Source organism: Camelus ferus, chromosome 6 (assembly GCF_009834535.1).
Source record: "Camelus ferus isolate YT-003-E chromosome 6, BCGSAC_Cfer_1.0, whole genome shotgun sequence".
Taxonomy (NCBI): domain Eukaryota; kingdom Metazoa; phylum Chordata; class Mammalia; order Artiodactyla; family Camelidae; genus Camelus; species Camelus ferus.
This window is the reverse complement of record NC_045701.1, coordinates 71,495,696-71,516,948: the sequence shown is the minus strand read 5'-3', so window position 1 is coordinate 71,516,948 and position 21,253 is coordinate 71,495,696. Positions and strand designations below refer to the sequence as shown.

Below are 21,253 nucleotides of genomic sequence, written 5' to 3'. Positions count from 1 at the left end.
TACGAATGCTTTAAGGAATGCTGCAGTTGAGGGTCAGAATCTAAGAGCAGAGAATCTGTAGAACTCCGCTCCAATCCGCTGCTCAGAAAGTGGGGCTACCTACACCCTGGGGCACTCTCTGAAGTAATGTGTCACTGTGGTCCCTATTCACCATCGTCCCTTTAATCTGAAGTCTTCCAGGCTAAAAAGACTGGAGTGGGGATTAAGAAGGCATGCTCTTTCATGAATGACAATTCCCAGTCTGTTTCAGATCTTCCTTTTTTGTTCCCTTCCCCTTTGACACAAGACATTGAGCGCTTTTCTCCTCTCCATCCTCCCACGTGAATATCTGGGGCTGTGCCAGCCTCAAAAGTGGCCTGGCCCTGAACTGCCATCACCACAAAGGGTAACAGGAGTCTTTCTTCCCCAACAGGCAGCTGCTGACTCCTTGTAGGAGGCCAGACCTCAGGGCAGAATCTGGAATCCGGGGAGGGTGAGGACAGGGCTCACTGCATCACTTGGCCAAAGCACAGAAGAAATCTCCTACCCCTGCAACTTGAAATCAGCTACACTTTGAACAGCACAAAGAGCAGAGCACCAAGGGGGAAGGGGATTCCTGGGGTTCAGAGCGCCATCTCGTAGGAGCCTCCCCTTGAAAAACAGCAGTGGGGAACACTCATTTCTTGTGTCTGCGCTTGCTGTCCTCAGGTTCCCTACGGAACCTCTGGTCCAGGGTGAGGACACCTGGTTTCTGGGCTTTGTGTTCTAGGCAGCGGTTACCCATCTTTCAGGCTCATAGAAAAAACCCCACTCCACTTCACTACCACCAAATTTGGGAACCAAATCTGGGTTGACTATTTTGTCAGGTAAGAATGTTAAGGAAAAAAAAACCAGAGAACCTAGTATGACCATCATTTCATAAAAGAAAAGCCATTTAAAAAAAAAGAAAGAAAGAAAAGCCATTTTAGCATCCCAAATGAGGAAGGCCATAGTTGGAGAGTAAAGGACGATCTTCCATTGGAGTGGATGCATTTGGAGGGCTCACTGTGATGCGCTTTCTTTCCTCATTTTGTTCTGAACTCTCACAGTCTCGAGACCAGTGTCTGAGGTCCATTTGCTACTAGTCAGGATTCTCTGTCCCTGTGCTCTGCCTTTCTCCTCCAATTATATTCTTGGCTTGCTATTTTCTTTTTCAAAACTTCTAAATCTCTACCTTTCCCAGAACGGTTGCTCCGAAAGTTTTCCCAGAAGCAAAATGCCAGGGGATGGCAGGACGAGAAAAGTGGAATTAAGTGCCCACTTTCAGGGCTCCCACCACCAGGCTAATTCTCAAGAGCAAATGATGTACTGGGGATCGGGAGGGGGTAAGGGTCCTCCTTCCCTTTTGCCTCCAGCGAGACCCTCCAAACGTCCGGCTCATTTGGCCCTCCTGGCCGAAGCAGCGTGGGTTCTGCTGGGTAATTTGCAGGTTTGGCTGGTAAGACGAGAAAGTTATAGGCATCTTGCTGGGCCATTATTTATTCTGCATGGAGCCGGGACTGAGCCTGACCCATGGCTGCCACAATTACCCAGGTTCCCCTGGATACCTCCATAAGCTCCCACCAAGTCTGCTCCGCGAAGTGGTGGCAGCTGCTCAGGAGCAGCGGGGGGGGGGGGGGGGGGGGTGACTGTGAAGTCAGGAGACCGATTGTGACCAACCGGTATTTATACAGCCGGTGAGTGCTGTCCCTTTCCATGTGGTCACCTTGGGCATCTCTTCCCAGTTCCCAGTGATGCTGTCTTTGGTCAAAGCATTTTTAAAGCTCCTCTTGGGGACTGCCTTTAGAGCCAGGTTATCTGAGAAACTGAGTCACCTCCTCACTTTTCTTTGTAATCGAAAATTGCTTTGTCACTCAGCTAATTCCCTACACTTGCCTCCAAATGACCTTGGTGGCATTAAAAATTAAATCCACCCCCATAGGAAGATTTGCCACCGGCGAGCATATTCAGAGAAGGTGATGCAGACTCTGATGGCCCACCAAGGAGGACTGAGGGATCGCACTGCTATGATATACCTCTTAGGAAGTCAAATCTCACCATTGCTGGAGACTTGATTTCACCTAACCCTCACATGTACCCAATGAGCGGGGACACTATTATCCCCATTACACAGATGAGAAAACAGAGGCTTAGAGGCTAACTGACTAGTTAAGATGACAGATTTACCAAAGGGGCCATGCTCAGGTCTCAGACTCCACCACATGGGAGCTTCCTGTTGGATTGGTCAAAACACTCGATTTGTTTAAATCAAGATGTATGCGCTGATTAAAAAAACCCAAAAAAACAGCCGGCCAAGAAATTATCCAGTCCCCTCCCCTTGCAGACAGCCATGTGACCATTTTCTCCAAAATGATCAGCATCTGCTGTTTGGACCCATCTGCAAAGAGACCAGACTAGAGCCAGGGAACAAGGATGGGCCTGGTGGTAACTCTGGTCCCCAACTTCTGACTTCAACAAGACACTCTGGAACCGCTGGGTCTCCACCTGGACAATGAGGATTAGAATAATCCCTCACTCACCTATACAATGGCATTGGTTCCCCCTACATCCCCTCAATAAAACAGCAGAGGCCGAGCTGTATAAAAAAGTGTAGGATGGCGGTGGGGAGATTGGGTTAGGCATCAGGTAGACCCTGATCTGAAGATGATGCCACTGTCCACTAGCTGATCAACCACACAGCCTCTCCGACCCTCAGTACAGTGAGGCATAGGAGAGCTTCTGTCCCAGTGGGTTGTTACAAGGATTCGATGAGCATGTGTATCTGGCACCTGGAAAAAAGCTGACTCTGAAGGAGATGTCCGACATTAAGGCCTCCCCACCCCAGGTGAAAACCCCCTTACTGAAGTGGGTGGTGCCCCGAGAGCCCGCTTCTTGGACTCCCTCCCCTGCAGCCTGTCCTTCTCCCACCCCCTGGACCTGCCAAGGCAGTAAGCAGCAAAACAGGGAACACCCAGTTTCCTGATTGCCTTTGAATTCTGATGGTGTAAACAGTGACAAAAGGGAGACCCAAACAATTTCCAACCAGAATACAGGGGGAAACCATTTGTCATCCACAAGAGTGCCCAGCAGAGTGGAGCTTGAGACAGATCTGGGTTCAAATCCTGGCTTGGCCTTTTATGTGACTCTGTGACTTTGGGGATGCTACTCAACCTCTCTGAGCCTTGGTCTTCTCATCTGTCAAATGTGGAAAACATGTGTGCCTATTTTATAGACAATTAAGATTCAAAGACAAAAATAGGCAAGAGCATGCAGGGCTGGGCTTGGCACATAGTAAACATGTAGATATGTGTTAGCTACTAGGGTTACTGAACCAATTTTCCAAGCTGGCTCAGGAGGCACTGCCCCACGTTGGAAAGATTAGAAGTAAAAACTGTGAGATGATGTCCAATGTGGCCCCTTGCAGGTCTGCTCCCCACTGCATGAAATGAAGGGGCTTATTCCAGAGGACAAAGTGTACAATAGCATACTCAGTCCAAATAGGTCCCCTTTCCACTTACATACCTCTAGAGATGGAGAACTCACTGCTCAGTAGTCCACCTCTGAGTACCAAACATCCCATTCATCAAAGGCCCTCTCTTTTGCACAAAATTACTTTACCCCGAATAATTCATCTTAGAATTACTCTAAAGCCAGCAACCTCTGCCTTCTTAAAGAAAATATGGATCTGAGACAAAAACCTAGATTTCTAGGGCCAAAGCCAAACTCTATACATTTGCTGACACCCCAGATTGGTACCTGGTACTTTAGCTATTTTGTGTGGGAAGAGTCAGACTGCAGGGGAGGAAATGTGGAGCTGATAGCACCAGAAGGTTCTAGTGCCTGGCCTGGCCCTGTGGGACCAGCCTGCCTGGTGCAGTGAATAGGATCTTGCCCTCTTCTGAGGTCCTGGGTCTCCCTCTACAAGCCCCCTTTGGAGGCAGCTCCAGGACAGGAGGCCCCAGGCCCCACAGGCAACCTCTGGAGGCTGTGTCTCCCTGTGACCTTGAATCCGAAGGCCCTGCCAAAGGAATAACAATGAGAAATGTCACCAGACACAGCTCTCTTTGATGTGTCCCAACCTGGGGAATTGGTGTCAGAAGACACACAGAAAAGCCAGATGGTCTGTTCCAGGGTCACGGTCCACCATGGAGAGAAGCCCAGGGCCCCTTTCATGTCCTTTCCTGAGTCTGTCCGTGCCAGGGCGGCTGGAGTGGGAGGCCAGGAGGCCGAGGAGACACAAGATTAATGGCTTCTGAGGCAGGGGGGCAGCCACCCACTCATCTAGGCAAGATCCTCCAGCAACTCCCTGATCCTGGCTCTGCGAGGCGTGAAGTGGAGAAAGACTCTGAGGGGAGGGCAATCCTTGCCGACGCGGCAGAGCCCGGCTGCCTCATCCACTGTCAGAGCCACCCCTCGGGAGCCCAGCCTGCGGGCTGGTGGACTGCACCTGCTGTGGGCAGAGGTACTCACCTGGGCTTGATGAGCTGTGTACCACAGGGACGATGGGGGAGCAGGTGGGCAGGGAGCTGGGCAAGAACAGAGCCCCATTTCTGGAAGTCCTGCCTGTCTGGAGCACTGGCTTCCCACTTTGTAGAAAGATCCCCCCTACTTTTTTTAGGACCCTTTTTTATTTTGATAGTTTTCTTAGGAGTGTTTGTTAATTTGCTTATTTAGAGTCAGCTTCCTTAATTTTTTTTCTTTTCCTTTTTTTGCTTTTGGAGGAGGAGGTAATTAGGTTTGTTTGTTTGTTTATTTAACGGAGGTACTGGGATTGAAACCAGCACCTTGTGCATGCTAAGTATGCACTGTACAACTGAGCTATACCCTCTCCCCACACCCTTAACTTTTAAATTAAAATTATATTTTCATAGAGAACACATATTCACCAAAGAGATAAGGTCAAAAGAAAAATCTTTCCCAATTCCAGGATTCTCAAGCAGATTCCCCAGAGGTAACTCAAATGACAGTTTTTTGTGTCTCCTTCCAGAAGTTCCCAAAGAACATGCCCAGCATTTGGAACTTAAAAAGCCATAAATGTAATTTTATCATATATTCTGTCCAGCCATCTGCTTTTCCCCATTTAACTCTATGTTGTCTATATTTCCGTATCAGTCCATATGGACCTAGGAGGACCTCTTTTTAATATCAAAACATTTCTTGATCCTCCCTTGGCATAATCTGATTTCTTTATTCTTCATTGGTTGGGAAAAATACATAATAATATTCACAATTTAGTCATACTTTGAAATGAATATGCATGTTTCCTTTCAATGACCACAGAATGTTTACAGAGACTGCATGGGACATGACTGACTATGAGATCCTGAGCATTTTACAAGCATTACTATATTAAATCTTCCCACAACCCAATAGGGGAAGGATTATTATTCCCATTTTTCAGATGACGCCAGCCTGGCACACGCATGTTAGGTGACTTGCTCAAGGCTGCACAGCAAGAGGGGCCAGAGTTGCCAGGTGAATTGAGACCCCTGAAGTGGGTCTTTCCTTTTGGCAAGAAGAGGTGCTTCTCTCAACCCAGCACAGACAGGCACTTCTGGATGCCTTTGTTCAGCTGCCCTCGGTGGGGAACTGGTGGCAGTCTCCTGAGTCATGTGCCCTCCTCAGGGGCAGCGCCCCCTTGCTGAGCCTGAGGTCAGCTGAGAGGTTCAGCTTGGGACCATGTTAACGTGCCAGGGAAAATGTCAGGAGGGTCAGTCCGGAGTTCTGAGCTATTTTAGGCAGACTTGGATTTGGTTCCTGGCTCTTTAAGAGGACCCACTTGTCACCTTGAGCAAGTCATTCAACCCATCTGGACCTCAGGTTCCTCTTCCATCAAGGGGGATAGGACCCCCGATTTTACTGAGGTGTTACCGTAAAGATAAAGATATGCCTGCAAGCACCCAATCAAATGCTACCACAGAGGTTCCCTTCCCCTCCATGGCCCCTCCAAGGTGATAATCTCCAGCACGCCCTGAAATCTAGTCACAGAGGCCTTCAGAGCCCAGTGACTCTGTGACATTCTCCCTCTAACATGTCCCTGCTGGCCAGAGACCCCGGCCTGCCCACACCCACACCCACACATCACCTGGCACCTTGAATCTGGGAAGACAGGGTCCCAGCACGTCTCTGCTCCCACAGGCATCCTGAATTAGCCCCAGCAAGAGCAGGGCCTGGGTGCCCCTTCCTGGTTGTGCCTGTTGAGAGCTGTGGGGACCCACTAAGAACTGCAGCTACACCAGAAAGCCTTCTGAAGAGCTATCAAGCTCTAAATTCAGGCTGCATGGATAGGGCTGGCAGACAGAAACACAGTGGCATTTAGAGAACCAGGGCATGTGTTAGTCAGGGCGTTTGCTCCCAGTGTGAGTCAGGGCCTGGGACTCCTCAGTCCCTCTAGGCCCTGAATTCCTTGGAGACCCACTGCCTCTCCTCCCTTCCATGTGTGCCCTGGTGTGAATTAGAAAAACTAGGTGCAGACCTCACCCACTCCCTCAACTAGGCACTCTTGGTCAGTGAACAACTTGTGCAACTGTACAGGTGGCCCATTGGCAGTTCAACCCAATGCACATATTTTCTCAAAATGTATCCAAGCTTTTAGCTCATAATTTACTGAAGGCTCCTCCATGCCTAGCCCAGTGCTGCAAATTCACAAATAAATCAGGCCCAGGTCTTTAAGGGGATCAGGATGATGGCACAACTTTCACGGAGAGGTGGGAAGGAGGGTTTAATTCTCAAGGCTGCCTCCTCCTTGGCAAGGCCATTGCCAAGGGCATTTCTCTACAGACTAGGGATATAAAGAATGAAATGAGCCCCCAGTGATGAGATTATCCCCTGGCATCTAAGGCTGTGCAGACCTAGCCCTTACCCAGTGCATGCAGGCTTCTGTTCTCTTAACACTGAAAGAAGGCTGGGCTAGTCCAGGGCCTGTGTGTGACTGAGTCACTGAGCAGGGCCTCCTGATGCCAAAGGTCTGAGCTTGAAGCAATTTTCAGGTAACTGTCAGTGCAGAGACCTCCTCCAGGGCCAGAGCTGGTTGGGGCTCTCGGAACCAGCTGAACAGGAGATCTGGAGCATCTAGCACACGCTGGCCCTCTCCGGGGCCTCTGCTGTGTGGGGATCTGTGAGCCAGATGCTCTCAACTTCCCACTTTTCCTGCGGCTTCCCCAGCAACTGCAGCACAACCAGTGCAGCCCCAGCTCAAGCTGGTTACCGTGTGTGCGCTAACTTGGACGGTCTGGAATATTCCCTCAGCTCCCCAAACCAGAGAGGCCCTTGCCTTTGTGGGCACAATTGCACTACCATGATTGAAGGGACCCGCTACAGCCACTGCAGAGCCTCCCTTCACCCTGGAGCACGGCTTTTCTGAGCATCTGCTCTGTTTCTTTCCTGACCTCACCTGTGCCTGCCTCACCTGTTCAGCCATGTTGGCAGCTGTTGTGGTCCCAGCTCCTCTCCCGGCCTGGAGGCTTGAGTGCATCTCTCCACCAGGGCCTTTTCCCTTGGAAGGCTACTGTTTTCTGCTTCCTACTTTCAGCTACTGCAGTTAAACCCCATGTGCATGCGTCCCGCAGGGAAAAGCAATAACCTTACACTCTTAGGAGAAAACTCATGTTCTGCTATCTGGAAAGGTCATTAGTCTTGATAGAATTTGGATAGGGACACGCCTGTGGCTGTGAGGAAGAAATACTAAAAAGAGCCAAAATTTATTGAGCACTTACTGTGTATCAGTCTCTGCCTTAAGTACTTTATATCAGCCAATTTTGAATGTTTGTAGCTCTCCCCTGAGGGGGATCACTGGTTATGAGGAATCCAAAGCACAGAGAGATTAAGTAACTCATCCAGTGTCACAGAGCTGGGATGTCAGGCAGCCAGGCAGTGGCGTGGTGGTAAATGTTTACACCAGCTGAAGGAGGGGGACTGATTTATCTATTTCCATGGTGTAAATACTCCCATGTGGCCAGTTTCAAGCTACCGATGTGACATCACTGACGTTGTGCTTCTGTGAAGAGACGGGCACTAAAAACCCATCATACAGCATTCCCACCACACAGACATATTAGATGCAAATTGAGTTCAAGAACTTTTAAAGGTAGTGAAATATTCGAAGTCATGAGTTTTGAGTATGTACTAGCTTGGTTTTTAAGACAATGTATTTAAATGTAAGTTTACATAATTTCATTTGTAATAATGGTTTGTGTTCAACCATCAGCTACAAAATTCCTAAGAATTTAATGGTCAGTTCTCCCAAGCTAGTCTGAGCTGGTTTCAGGATTTAGACTCAGTCTGGAGTCAGAGCTTTTCCTCCTAACCATTACCCTCTACTGCCCCAAGAAGGGCCTGGGTGCTCATCTACTCAGCCAGATCCGCTCTCGTGGATCGACAAGGTAGCAGATGCGGCAGGCCCCTCCTGGCCACTTTTTCCATGGCCTTCTACCTCCCTCTTACGCCTCTGGGAGTCCCCTTTACCCACACCTGACCTCCCCAGGTTAGCCCCACCAACATGCATGACATGCTTACTCTGTTCCAGATAGTGGGGACAGGGATGAGCTTCTACTCTAGGGGCTCAGGCTGTCATGGGAAAAGATAAGTATGTATTCAAATCCAACAGGCTGTGACCCCATCAGGGGTACGGGCCAGACTGTAGCTGCAAAAAGAGAGATTAATTCCCCCTGGGAGGGGTCAGGGATGGCCTCACCCAGAGGGGAATCCATGAATAGAGTTTTAAAGGATAAATAGAAGTTTTCCAAGAAGACTGGGGGTTGGGGGATCAGCAATAGTACAGATAGGCACGAGTAGGTCTGAGGTGTCTATTTAGGTAGAAGTTGAGCAGACTGAGAAGGGGACTGGACAACGAAGGGGAGGGGAAGAATTGAAGATAAGCTCCGTAGCCCAGCTGGGGAGGTCCCTGTGTCGAGGGAGGGAAGAACAAGGAAGATGCATGGAGAAGCAGTTTGGAGGAAGATGCTACAATTCTGTTTTGCATGTGCTGGTGGGAGGTATACCCAGGAGCCCAAGTTGGACTCCAGCGTCGGACCCTGAGATTCAGACTCAGGAGTGGTTGGAGATCAGGAGATGAAAGGACAAGGGGAGGACGTGAGATGGGAGAAAATACAGCTTCAGCATACATTTATGACAGACTCAGAGGGAGGCATGAAGGGGATGCCTCTGGAGGTGGTCCTGGGCCCTTGGAGGATGACGATGGGAAGACCAAAAGTTCCCCCTGCCAGTGACACAGGCAGAGAAAGGATGGGGCCTCACTTACTGTGGCCTTCCTTCTCTCTGCCTTTTTAGGAACAAGTCACAGGGCCCAATTTTCCCTTCCACCTCCACCCTAAACTGAACTGTGTGTCCCACCCACACAGCTAAGAGGGGTTGTTCTGAAAGCTAGAGTTAGAAGGCAGAAATTCTAGATGCAGTGAGGGACATATAACACAGCAGCTGGAGTACAGGCACACAGCCAGACTGCCCCCGAGCAAATCCCAGCTTTGTCAGCTGTGTGACCTTGGGCAAGTGACCTAGCATCTCTGTACCTTAGTTTCCTTACCTGTGAAAGGGGGGTGGTAACAGAACTACTACCTATTATGCCATTCACCCTAATAGGGTTATTGTGCGGAAGCAATGAATTAACACCTGAACTGTTCCAGACAAAGCCCAGCACCCAGTAAGTGCTCAATAAACACCAACGCCTGTTATTATTATTATTATTATTACAATTGCCAACCTCTGACTCTACCATTTATTTTCAGCTCTCTTGTCTCCCCAAAAACTTTTCTTCCATCAAACCTAAGACGATCCCCAAGGAGTTGAATGTCTTGGAGAAGAGATTTTAAACACGAGTTGGTCAGTCAGGGTCTGAAAATAGCACTAGCTGCTCCTGCCCATGCAGCAGCTAGAGGGCTGTCCTCAGACTGAGAGAGGCCTGGGTGCTGTCCAGCCTGGCTGGGGGTCAGGGCAAACCACGGAGGCAGTGAGCATCCTGCACGTGTTTGTGTGCGTCGGAGACGGGGCGAGGAGGAGGTTGTCACAACACACTAGGAAGCAACTGCAGTGATTAAAAAAAAAGCTTGGGGAAGAGGGTAATAGCTCGGTGGTAGAGAGTATGCTTAGCATGCAGAAGGTCCTGGGTTCAATCCCCAGTACCTCCATTTAAAAAATAAATAAGTAAAATAATAAATAAATAGCTTGGAGTGTGATTCCGAATGGCAGTTCCAAACCTAAGCTGCTTTCCGAAGCTGGATTCCTGCACTCACCCCTCCAGGATCCTGCATTTCTGCAGTCTCCCGGCTGGATTCCTGCACGTTCCTCCCACCTTCAGAAAGCTCTGTAGTGGACTGTAACCCATGAGGTGCAGTGCCATCGAAGGCCTGCAGGGGGCTCTAGAGCTCTTCCATTTCCCATCCTCTGGGCTGTGAGGGTACCACGCTTAAAACAATGGTTGTGTTTACCCAGGCTGATGTCTATGCTGCTCTGAGAGGTGAGTGAAGAGAAGCTGGGGTTCACTGATCCCCCATGGTGCACCCCAGTTCATCCATGCCCACAAATGACTGTATCAGGTTCAGCCCCTGGTCCTTCCTACTCCACCACCCAACAGTGGTTTGGGCTGTTTCCCCCACAGCCTCTTACAGGATGCCTCCAAAGGGTCAGCCTCCCGTCCTTGTGCGGAGAGGACGCTGCTTTGGCCTCCAAGGTGCAGCAAGGGTAGCTTCCAATTGCTGGGGTCTCAGGTTCTAGCAATCCAGCCCCTCAAACTGCCTGTCAGGGAAACATGCAGAGACAGGTTCCCAGAAAGACTCGGCTTACTCTGTTCACTCTGTTCCTCCCCAAGGCAAAATTCAGTAGCTCTGGGTGCTATGCTAGGAGACCTAATTCGGCAGATTAGGTTACCTAATTGCAATTCTATCAATATATCTGGATGATGGAATTCACTTGTATCCACTAACTTCTAAGGACATGGACAACCTAACAATTAATATTGGCAAAAAGTTAAAGATAGTCATTCAAAAAAACAATGTGAAAAAAACTACACAGAATTGTTCTTTTGGGCTTTGTCAAAAGTAGAAAAAATAAGGGAAATGTTGTTTCTTAATCAGACCAGTTTCAGGAAAACACCCATGAGTAGTGTTGCCAGATTTATCAAACACTGCATAGGGCATAGTTATACTAAAAAATTATCTTTTATCTAAAATCCAAATGTAAATGGATGTCCTGTATTTTATTGGGCAACTTTACCCACAACGAAGGATATGGGACTTCATTCAGAGGAAATTTTCTATTCATCACCTCGGCCCCAAATCGTAATTCCTTCTGTAATCCCCTGTGTTACATATGGAAACCCAAGCCACATTGATCGCATTAAACAAAGTAATCAGTTCAAGCACCCCAATCTCACTGCTGGGGAGGAAGGACTCTCATTGTGAGGTTATATCGAAGGAATGAAAACTTCCAAATGATAACATCAAAAAATTAGTAAGAACATCAAACATTTAATGCACACCCACTATGTGCCTGGTGCTTGTGAATTACCTCTGTTTAATCTTCACAACAACCCAGGGGTGTAGATACTATTCTGGAAACTAAAAAGAGTATCTACAAGTCTAATTTCTGTAGTTCTTACAAAGACATGTAAATTTCTGGTCAATTACTTTCTAGGGAAAGAAAGGGGAGGGAAACCAAGAGACAGACTCTATCCCATCAACAAACTGGTTTATTCATAATGCAATGCCAGGTCTGTTGCTATTTGGTTATGTGCCACTTACACAGGAAACTGTCTTAATTTCAATGAATTATCACTAGCTTGTGGATTGTGGGAGAGAAGTGGGTGGGAAACCCGTAACAGTCTTCAGTAAGTTGGCCTTACAACTGAGGAAGATGTGTTATACCTCGGGATAATAAACAGCTCATTTGCTGTGAATAAAGGCACGCTCAAGCCACCCCGAACACTCAGTGACAATGACACGCAGATTCCAAATGTTCTCTGTAAGAAAAAACACCCTCTCTCCTAATCCTTCTTAAACTCAACAAGACTGATTGGTTTTTATTATTCATGAATTAATTTTTTACTCAGGGTCCAACAAGGGAATTGAAGCTATAACGTTTCTCACCGATTGAGAGGGGAAAAGCAGATCTCGGCCTGAGCAGCACAGCCAGATTCTTGCTGGGATTACTTGTAGGGTAGGATGTTTTGTTTGTTAAATCAGATAATAATCAATTAATAGCCCAAAGCTTTGGGTTGTTGGTTTTCTTAGGGGGGAGGAGAAAAAAAATTGAGTAAGAACATAAATAAGAATACTGAAGTAGAAAAAAAAAACAGAGACGGTCATGGGACTCTGGCATATATTATGTTAGGCTGGTGTATTAGGTTGCCTCCTATTTCCAAGGCACACATACCAAAAAAAAAAAAAAAAAAAAAAAAAGGCGGGGGATGGGGGTGGGAATGAGGCAGGAAATAACAAGGGCAGTGCTGATTTCAAAAGTAACACACAGATGAGCAGTTTGTAGGTAGCAAGTCTGGGTCTGGGAATTGGCATGGAAAGTCACAAGAAAGGTCACGGGGATCCAGAGGGGTGGGCTCCCTGGTGCCCTCTTCTAATCTCTGCCTCCAGAGGGCAAGTTGAGGTACCCAGGAGCAGGGACAACAGCCTGGGAGAAGCTGAACGGCCAAGAAAGCAATCAAAGGTGGCGAGGTGACTTTGCCTCCCTGTTCAGCCAGTTCTTTTCCCAGCTATTCACATATGCCAAGTCATAACCCACCTTGTCCTCTGTGTGCCTTTGGTCTGCAAACTTCTCCTGAGATTGGGCCAGAAGAACCAAGGAACGTAGGGGCACGGAGAGGCAGAGCATGGCATGGGCCTCACATGCTTGTGTCAGGGGGTCAGACCTGACACAGCATCCTTTACAAGAAACATTTCTCCCTTCCCAGTTCAAAGACAACACACCCAGCATTTCTCCGGGGGACCATGTGGCTAATACCGTATTCTCCTCTACCTGTCTGTTCATATTTCAGATACCAGGCATTTTTAGCTTCTGGATGAATTTAGACGTGCAAATCCAAAGACTTTGCACTTTTACATTTGCAGGAAAATATGTATGTTCAGGGGCAAAACACAGAAATCCTTATCCAGTTACTATGGGGAAACTAGTTCTGAGAACTGCTTTGCGTTTTTGGGCAAGAAAAAGCTACAAGCTGTTATTACCATTATTATAATTATTACAACCATCGCATTATTGCTATTATTTCTGTGAAAGCGGTGTTCTTTCTGCCAAAGCTTGTTAGCCTGACTGCTTAGGTAGACAATGTCAACATACCCAAGGGACAAATGACAAAGAGTGAGGCTAAAAGGAAAAGGATAAATACTGCACTCTGCATGCGTGCTGAAGAGATGTCTCACCATCAAAAGGGAATGTTCTCTGCTGATCGATTAGGAAGGCAAAAACAAAAGCAGACAGCAGCTCATTCACTCGGCATCACCAACATCCCAAACTAGAGCACAAAGTGCCAGGAAGTGAGAGAAGAAAGAGGAGGGATGGAAAAATTGGTTCCCAACAAAGTTTGATGCTTCCTGGTGCCCACTCACCCGTTCCTCCAGTCCCTATTGCCTGGCTTTTCGGGTAACAGACAACCAACCTGGAATGTGCTTTAAACTGGAGGTTTTTACCCTCCTTGCTGTTCCCACCAAAACATGCGAGCAACTCACTAATAGTGGATTAAGGTCTTGATGGCTGGCCAATAACAGTCATTCTGCTTTGGGACTTCTCCCGACTAATCGTGCTCAGTACCTCAAAACAGGTCCAACATACACACACACTCCTATGTGCATATACACACGTGCACACATGCTCAGGTAGACACACACGCAGACCCAGTCACCCTAAACACCTGCCTCCAAAACACAGAAAACCAAAGAGGAATGAAAGGACAAAGGCAAACTAGAGCAAGTTGGAATGAAAACAGAGGGAAAAAAATAAGTGAAGACAAAGGAAAATGTTAAATTTTAAGACATGAGAGAATCTCATCTAAAACATCACCCTTCACATCCTCCACCCTCCGCTCCCCTAGAGAATTTCCTTAGGACTGTATTCCTTGTTCTTTGCCCTTCCGAAACCAAGAACACACGAAAAGACCAGTGATGCTCAAAACCTTTTGCTGAGTATCTTTTTAAAAATACAAGCCAGGTGAAAACACCAAAAACATAAATCTAAGTAAATGTAATGCTTTAAGAATTATGTAACAACAAGAAGAAAACAAAAAACAAATTTATGAATTCAAGTTAATGCAAGCAATTAAAAAAATAAAGTTAGCACTTAACATTTGAGGTTTTGAAACTCACAGTTTCCTAGATAGAAAAGCTTGACTAATTGGGCACTAAAAGTGCACATTTGTGCAGTTTTAATGCAGTGTTTCAGTCAACACCGATGGTCAAGCATGAGGCTGGCTGCTGCTGTAATTGGCAGGAGAGGATTCTGATATAGTTTTAAATGAAAATTGATCACATTTGAAACCAGAAGATAAAAACAAAACCTTGTTGGAGTTTGTTTAACTGCCTTTTGACCTCTGAATGAAATGACATTGAGAAACAAAATAACATTTTATCCAGAGAAACCATTCGCAGAAAAGGCTCAATCCTGGGGACACTGAATGATGATATTGAATAGAATATTTTAAAGTACTAAGGAACAGAGGAGAGAAATTTAAAGAGAGATAGGAGGGGAGGGGAGGGAGAGAGAGAGGAGGGAAAAAAATCTTCCTTGAGACTAAAATGCATAGATGTTAAAAAGCTCAGCAAAATGAAGATGAAAAAAATGATGTCCCTAACCCTCAGGAAAACTTTTTTGGGGGGCTTATTTTAACCCAAGCTCATAGACCTCTGAATTTAAGACATTTAGCCAATGGATCTTTTTTTTCCACCTTGTCCAGTTCCATACTGAAAGTCCCAGGGGCAAATTAAAGCCAGTATGATTTTCCTTGACTTGAAACATTTGACCCTTTTGGCGATAGACTGTCAGTGGCCATACCCAGGGAGAGAAGGGTTGGTCGGAACTGGGGCAGAACTCCCAGTGCTCTTTTGAGCACGGCCGTCTGTTATCCCGGAGGAGGGCAGCAGGGCCTGCTCGCCCTCTCCAGGGGTCGGCCAGCACTACCCGGGCCAGAAAACTGAAGAGAGGCTTGTGAGAAAGACCGAACTCCTCTGGCTGCAGAGACAGCCAGCCCTTGGGTCCCTCTGTGCTCCCTTTCACACCGTGGAAAAACCCCAAGGCTCAGCAGCCCCCACTGGAATGTGGCCACAGCCTGACCTCAGCCCAGGCAAGGCAAGGCGGCAGGGGCTGTGTCTAAATAGCAGAGCCCCGAGCCCCCTGTGACTCCCATCTTAAAGGAGAATACCACCCTAGCACATCCTCACGCATGTGCACACACAGACCCTCCAAGGCGGGAATTCTCCTAGGAATGGATGCGGGTTTGATGTTTCAGGGTTCAGGGACATCCTCTATATCAGGGGCATTAACGGCAGCAAGAAAGGGCTTGACATTCCCTTAAACCAATGCTTATAAATAAAGGTGCTATTAAGATCCTTCCTATTGTAATCCTGATCAGTACAGATAGGCAGATACAAGTACACGCATGGCGGGGGCAGGGCACCATGCAGCTCTGGGTTTCCCCACTTGTCTGGGGATGATTGGTTTTGTTGGATGATTGGTTGGGGGAGGTGGTCTCTGCTCCCAGGGACAAATTGTGCCCGTGCTCTCCTGTGGTCTGCCTCCCCACATGTCTGGAGTGTAACCACCTGAACTGTCCTGCTCGGCGGAGAACCCCCGCAGAACCTGGGAGCCAGCGGGCAGTCACTTCCCCCTGCCCACCGAGCCCCAGCAGCCCTTGCTGGAAGTCAGGAGGGCCCTCTAGCCCCCTGCTCTCCCCAGCAAGGCCCCCAGAGCCACAGATCAGCAACTGTGCTGCAAAGCCCCGCCAAGCCTTTGGGTGACCTCCTTCCAGTATAGCCCAGGAAATGCCCCAGAGCAGCCTGCCACACAGGGTGATACTGTCACAAGTGGTAGGGGTCACTCACCCGGTGGCCTAGAGAAGAAATAACACCCCCCACCCCCCACCAACTACTGATGCCTCCCAGCCACTCCCCTGACAACCTCTCCAAGGAAGAGGTCTGGGCCTGCCACCCATTCCCCAGGACAGTACTGCTATTATCAGTGAAAGGTCAGTGGCCTCACTAGAGCCCGGGAGCAGGCTGGCCCAGTGAGGGTTAATCTGCCCGGACAGTCATCACAGGGGTCACTGTGATGTGCAGAGAAGTTGAGCATCCCAGTCCCCCAGAGCTGGTCTGCTAATTACATTTGCAATTATAAACACCACAACCTCCCTGCACAGGGACCAGGCCACACCAGTGGATGGGGCAACCAAGATGTAATGCTGCGGCAGGCCATCCCAACCACGCCAGGGGACACCGGGACCAGCAGAAGCCTCTGGGCCCCTCTTCTGACGAATGACCATGCATATAACAGCTCCCCAGAGGTCTGAGGCTGCTGGGACAGAGAAAGGGGACACTCACCAGAGATGAAGCCCAGTCAGTGGTCACCAGCACGTACACTGCTAAAAAGACCTGTGATTTATCCCTAGAAATCAGCAAGTGGCCTCCAGAGCAAACAGTCAGGAGGAGGACTCAGATTTGTCCCGTTCCAGCCCATTCCTAAGTTAAGCCCTTCAGGGCTTCCTGACATGGTCTGTGGACCCTCTACTTGAAGCGCTCCCTCCTCCCACCCCTGGCACACGCAACCTCTGGGAACCACAGCCACTGCAGGGGACATCACAGGTTCAGCAATCAAGCCATGCTAGGGTCCCCCACAGGACCCTTCAGTCAAAAGCCACCAGACTCCAAGACAGACACTCCCAGCAGAGCTGTGAGGTGTCCTAACTAATTTGGGCAGACCTCCTGGTCAAGCTGGAAGAGCACTGGGAGGGCCTCACCTGCAGAGATCAGGGGACAGAGCTGGATGACGGCCGGTAGGCGTGGGAAGGCACCTGCCAGGGTGTGGGGTGGACTTGACTTTGAAGGAGTGGATTATGGTCTAAATATCTGCTATTCCTTCCCCCTTAAATTAGAACCACACATAATTTTAATCATATTGAGGAAGCCACTTAAAGCAACTGTGAAGACTAGTTCTAGAGACCGGCACTGCAGAACCTCAGCAAAAGCATCCCAGCTCTTGTCTGTTGGTCTGTCTTCTGAACTAAATTCACTTGCCTTTTGAATCCTGCTTGTTAACACAGCCAGCTCCATCACCCACTCCCAAGCACACACGCTCGATTGCAATGTTTCTCTCACCACCACCCCCTTTCCTTTGGGCTGCCAGACTTGTACAGAGCTTCCCAGGTCCAAGTGCTCAAAAGAAACAAGGCATTTTGCAGAGGACTGAGGAAGGAGACAAACTTTTTCAATGAGTTTAGATTATCTTAAAAAAAATTTTTGGCAAAATGTCCCATTATCAGGAACACAAATCAAGCATGCAGGACAAAGTCACAAGGGCCCCCTGGGCTAGGGCTGAGGGCACTCTCTGAGAAGGCAGGGTTGTGACATGAAATCTCTATCCCAGCCACTTCCCTCAAAGAGCTTTCCCCGAAAGTCCCCTCTGTCCCTCCTCTCTCTGACTAAATGGAATATGTATTGATTACTTCAAATCAATAGAATGAAAAGGTTCTTGTTTGGTGGGTCAGTTTGTTTCTTCATATATATATATGTATATATATGTATATATATATATACATATATATATGTATGTATGTATATATATGTATATATATATACATATATATATGTATGTATATATATATATACACACACACACACACACATATATATATTTTTTTAAGAAACATCTTTTCATATGTCCCAATTATTGGTAAAATAGAGAACTGTTTCTAAAATGAAGGGAGTTGGGGAAATAAGCTCTGAGAGGAAATTTCCAGTTGATGTCAAGATCTCACTGAGCTGGAAAGGGCCTTACCCGGGACTGGGGCCCTCCATGTTGACCTACTGTTTCCTGCTAGTTGATCGCCCTCAGGCCTGAGTCCATCACCCCATCCTCTTCCACGGCAGCCCACACCTCCAGGAGGGTGGCAGGCACATAAAGGTTTATTTCCCAGAGCCCCTCCCTCAGAAAATCAAGACTAATGTCCTCACTCTGATTTATTTTTAAATGTACCATTAAAAATTAATTTCCCCCTTTGTTTTTCTCTGGGTCACTGATTCTGAATTACCATGTGGCATTTTTCCTACGTGTGAACCCACATATTTTACCTTCAGGACAGTTTGTTCTTTGTTTCTTTAACAACAGCAAAGTGGTCATCGGACGGTGGGTGAGGCGGCCTGCCCTCCCTGCTCCCTGGGTTTTATGCCGAGGGTCTCCGGTGGATCCCATCCCTGACGCGTTTGTACACAGGCCAGCACACACACTCCCACTCTGGCTGATTATATATGTACATAAAATATTGATTAGAAATGGTAATGGAGTCACCTACAGGACTGGCTACAGGAAAATGAAAATGAAGGAGAGAAAGGTATGAAGGTATGGATATATCTGTGTGTGTGTGTGTGTGTGTGTGTGTGTGTGTGTGTGTGTGTTTTAGTTTCTCACCTGGAAAGTGAGAATAACACAAAAGCATTAAAAAAAAATGCTCTCTGTATATTAGCAGGTGAGAAAGAGGGCTGAAGAGTTCTTTCTCCCTGGACTGTGGTCCCTGCGCCCTTGGGTGTTTTCAAGTCTGAGAATGTCAGCTAAGCCAAATAAGTAGAAATTGTGTGTACAGAGTACACGAACCCACTCATGTATGTTCCCCTAGAAACATGGGCATCGTAATGGATGGATTTACCCTGTGGTTCTGCCAACAAACCAAAGAATGCAGCCCTCTGCTTTGTTACTTTGCTACCAGTGGGTCTGAAGCTACTTGTCGTGAAGCACCAGGGTTTAGGTCAGAAAGATGCCTCCCCGACATCAACCTCTGACCTCCACAAGCTCATCCTTGGAAATTTTGTACCGCTGTAACCACAGCAGAGGTAAACCCTCACCGGGAGGCATGCACCTATATATGGGGCCGGCTCACTAATGCTTGAGCTGCTGCCCATCAGCTCCTGGGCTCTGAGAAACAGCATCTCACAGGAATGCTTAGTTCCTTGGTGGATGGAGCAGGCACCTTTCTGGCTTTTCCTGTGCCCCATGGAGTGAGAAGGTAGTTCTTGGCAAAGAAACAGGAAAGGGAGGGAACCCAAACCACTGTCAGGCTTACTTTATAACTGATTTCCAGTTTAAACCCTTCCTAGACAGCCAGGACCCCAGCTCCCTCACTCCCCTTTGCCGCTTCCCTGACATTCCCTCTTTGCCCATATTTCTCCTCAAACTCAAGCCAGGGTTGCTGTCAACTCAATGAATTATCCAGCTGCTAAATCCCCCATCTCTCCTTGCTTTCTTGGTCAACATAATCAAAGGATGTACTTCCTCATATGAAATTTCGTATTTATTGACTGTGACTTAAGCCAGGGACAAATACATAGATATTTCGAGCTCAACTAAAGAAGTCACCTCTGGAGAGAGGGAGCCTAAATAATTTAAATATCCAATATTTGTCGTACTTGGTAATTTTATGTGAGGAAATACCCCACAAGCATCAAACATTGTTCGAACTCTCACCCACCCTAGAGGGTTCTCTGGCGGCTCCCATTCTCTTCTGGAGGGAGCACCCAGCCCTCTCGGCCGCCAGCCAGACAAGGGATCAGTGTAACCTTTAAAGAGAATGAAAAACCACTTTTCAAGCTATGGAAACCTGAATCCGTTATAATTAAGGATTTCTCTCACCTCCCAACCCAGTCACCTTCTTCTGACACTCTACATTCTAATGGCACCTAAAGGACCCTCTTGCCTGGGGAAATCCCAAAACTAGAACCAAAAAAGGTTAGCGTGGAGTTTGGGACAGTCTGGTCACCCACAGGAGACGCTGCTGTGAAGTTGTCTCCTCTCTCACGCGTGGTCCACCTGGGGTGGAGGTAGTCGTCGCAGCAAGGGGGTGTAGCCACACTTCCTGGAACCCCACGTTATCCAGGGTATTTGTCTTAGGGATGTCGTGGTTCTTGAGGGAAGGGGTAGTACAAAAATGAAAGGATAGTGGAGCCAGAACTGACTCTAGTAGTTCAGATTGCTTCAGGAAAAAAAAAAAAAAAAAAAAAAAAAGAGGAGGAAGACGAGCAAGAAGTTAAGCGGGTCTACGAGAACCTAGAGTTTTCATTTTATTATTATTGAAGCTTTCCGAGGGACCATTCTGCGAGCGCCCACATCCACACGCTGGGACACCAGTTCGGACGGAGCGCGGCGGCATGCGAAGCGCCCAAGGGGAGGCCCGGGCAGGTACCCCGGCCGGTGGGGGGGACGACAGCGGAGGGCCCTGGGAGGGAAACCGCGGGTGGCAGGAGCAGGACCCCAGAGAACCCCAGCTGGACGCGCGGGGCAGCCCCTCTACCGTTCGGGAGATCAGTTCTCCGCTTTCCCAGTCTACGTGCTTGGCGCGCTGCCCAAGCCCGGGACCCGTGGTTCGTGGGAGTCCTGGTCCGCAGTCCCCACCACCAACCACGCGCACGGCGCTCCGACGACCCCAGGTTCCCGCGAGGCGAGCTCACAGCCGCCCCGGGGCACGGAAGTCGCGCCCGTCTGTTTAGCCGGGAGCAGCCTCCCCTGAAGCCGTGGACCAACTTTGCCTCCGCTGCAGCGTCGGGCCGGCTATCCCCACTCCTGGCGGATTACGGGCTCCCCTCGCAGGGCGTGCGGGGCGCAGCCTGCCCGGGCCGCTCCGCCCGCACCCCTAGGGTACCTTGGGTCCACCGCGCTGCGTGCGCACCCTCGGGGCGCCCCAATGGGATTGCCGGGTGAGACAGTGCTGGCCGCCCGCAGTTTCCATACCCGCGCGGCACGTTCGATTTCGCCCGCTTGCCGGGATCATTTTTGGTCCCCAGTACGGAAATTAGTATTAAAGTCAAAGGGCCCGCGGGGAGCCTTTCCCAGATGGGACAGGACAGCCTTGTGACATTCCTGCACCTGTTCTGGGCTTGCTCCTCCCCATTCCACAGAAACTCAAATATTTTTCCCCTTGCTGGGAAGAGCAGAGAGGAAGAAAGAGTGAATGAAAAAGCGCTGCTCTTACCTAAAAGTGAGGGTTTGTAAAAGGGGGTGCGGGAAAAGTTAAAGTCGGGTTTACCCCCTAGAAGGAAACCCA

At 48.5% G+C, this 21,253-nt stretch overlaps 1 protein-coding gene across 8 annotated transcripts in view; it reads right to left on the bottom strand.

Annotated features, from left to right (window-relative positions):
- The window catches only part of ESRRB (estrogen related receptor beta), a 155,788-nt gene that overhangs the window by 74,564 nt on the left and 59,971 nt on the right, over positions 1-21,253 (bottom strand). Inside the window, exon 1 of one of the 8 annotated variants that reach the window (XM_032482428.1) lies at positions 20,852-20,873. The exons of 5 other annotated variants lie outside the window; for them this stretch is intronic. Coding sequence is in view for 1 of the 3 variants with exons in the window: in XM_032482423.1 (XP_032338314.1) it covers positions 18,001-18,020 (20 nt within the window). In the remaining 2 variants the exon portion in view is untranslated. Of the gene's footprint in view, positions 1-16,547; positions 16,795-18,000; positions 18,105-20,851; positions 20,874-21,253 lie in introns of those variants that run through there. 2 more of the 8 variants (XM_032482423.1, XM_032482427.1) reach the window with 2 other exon arrangements.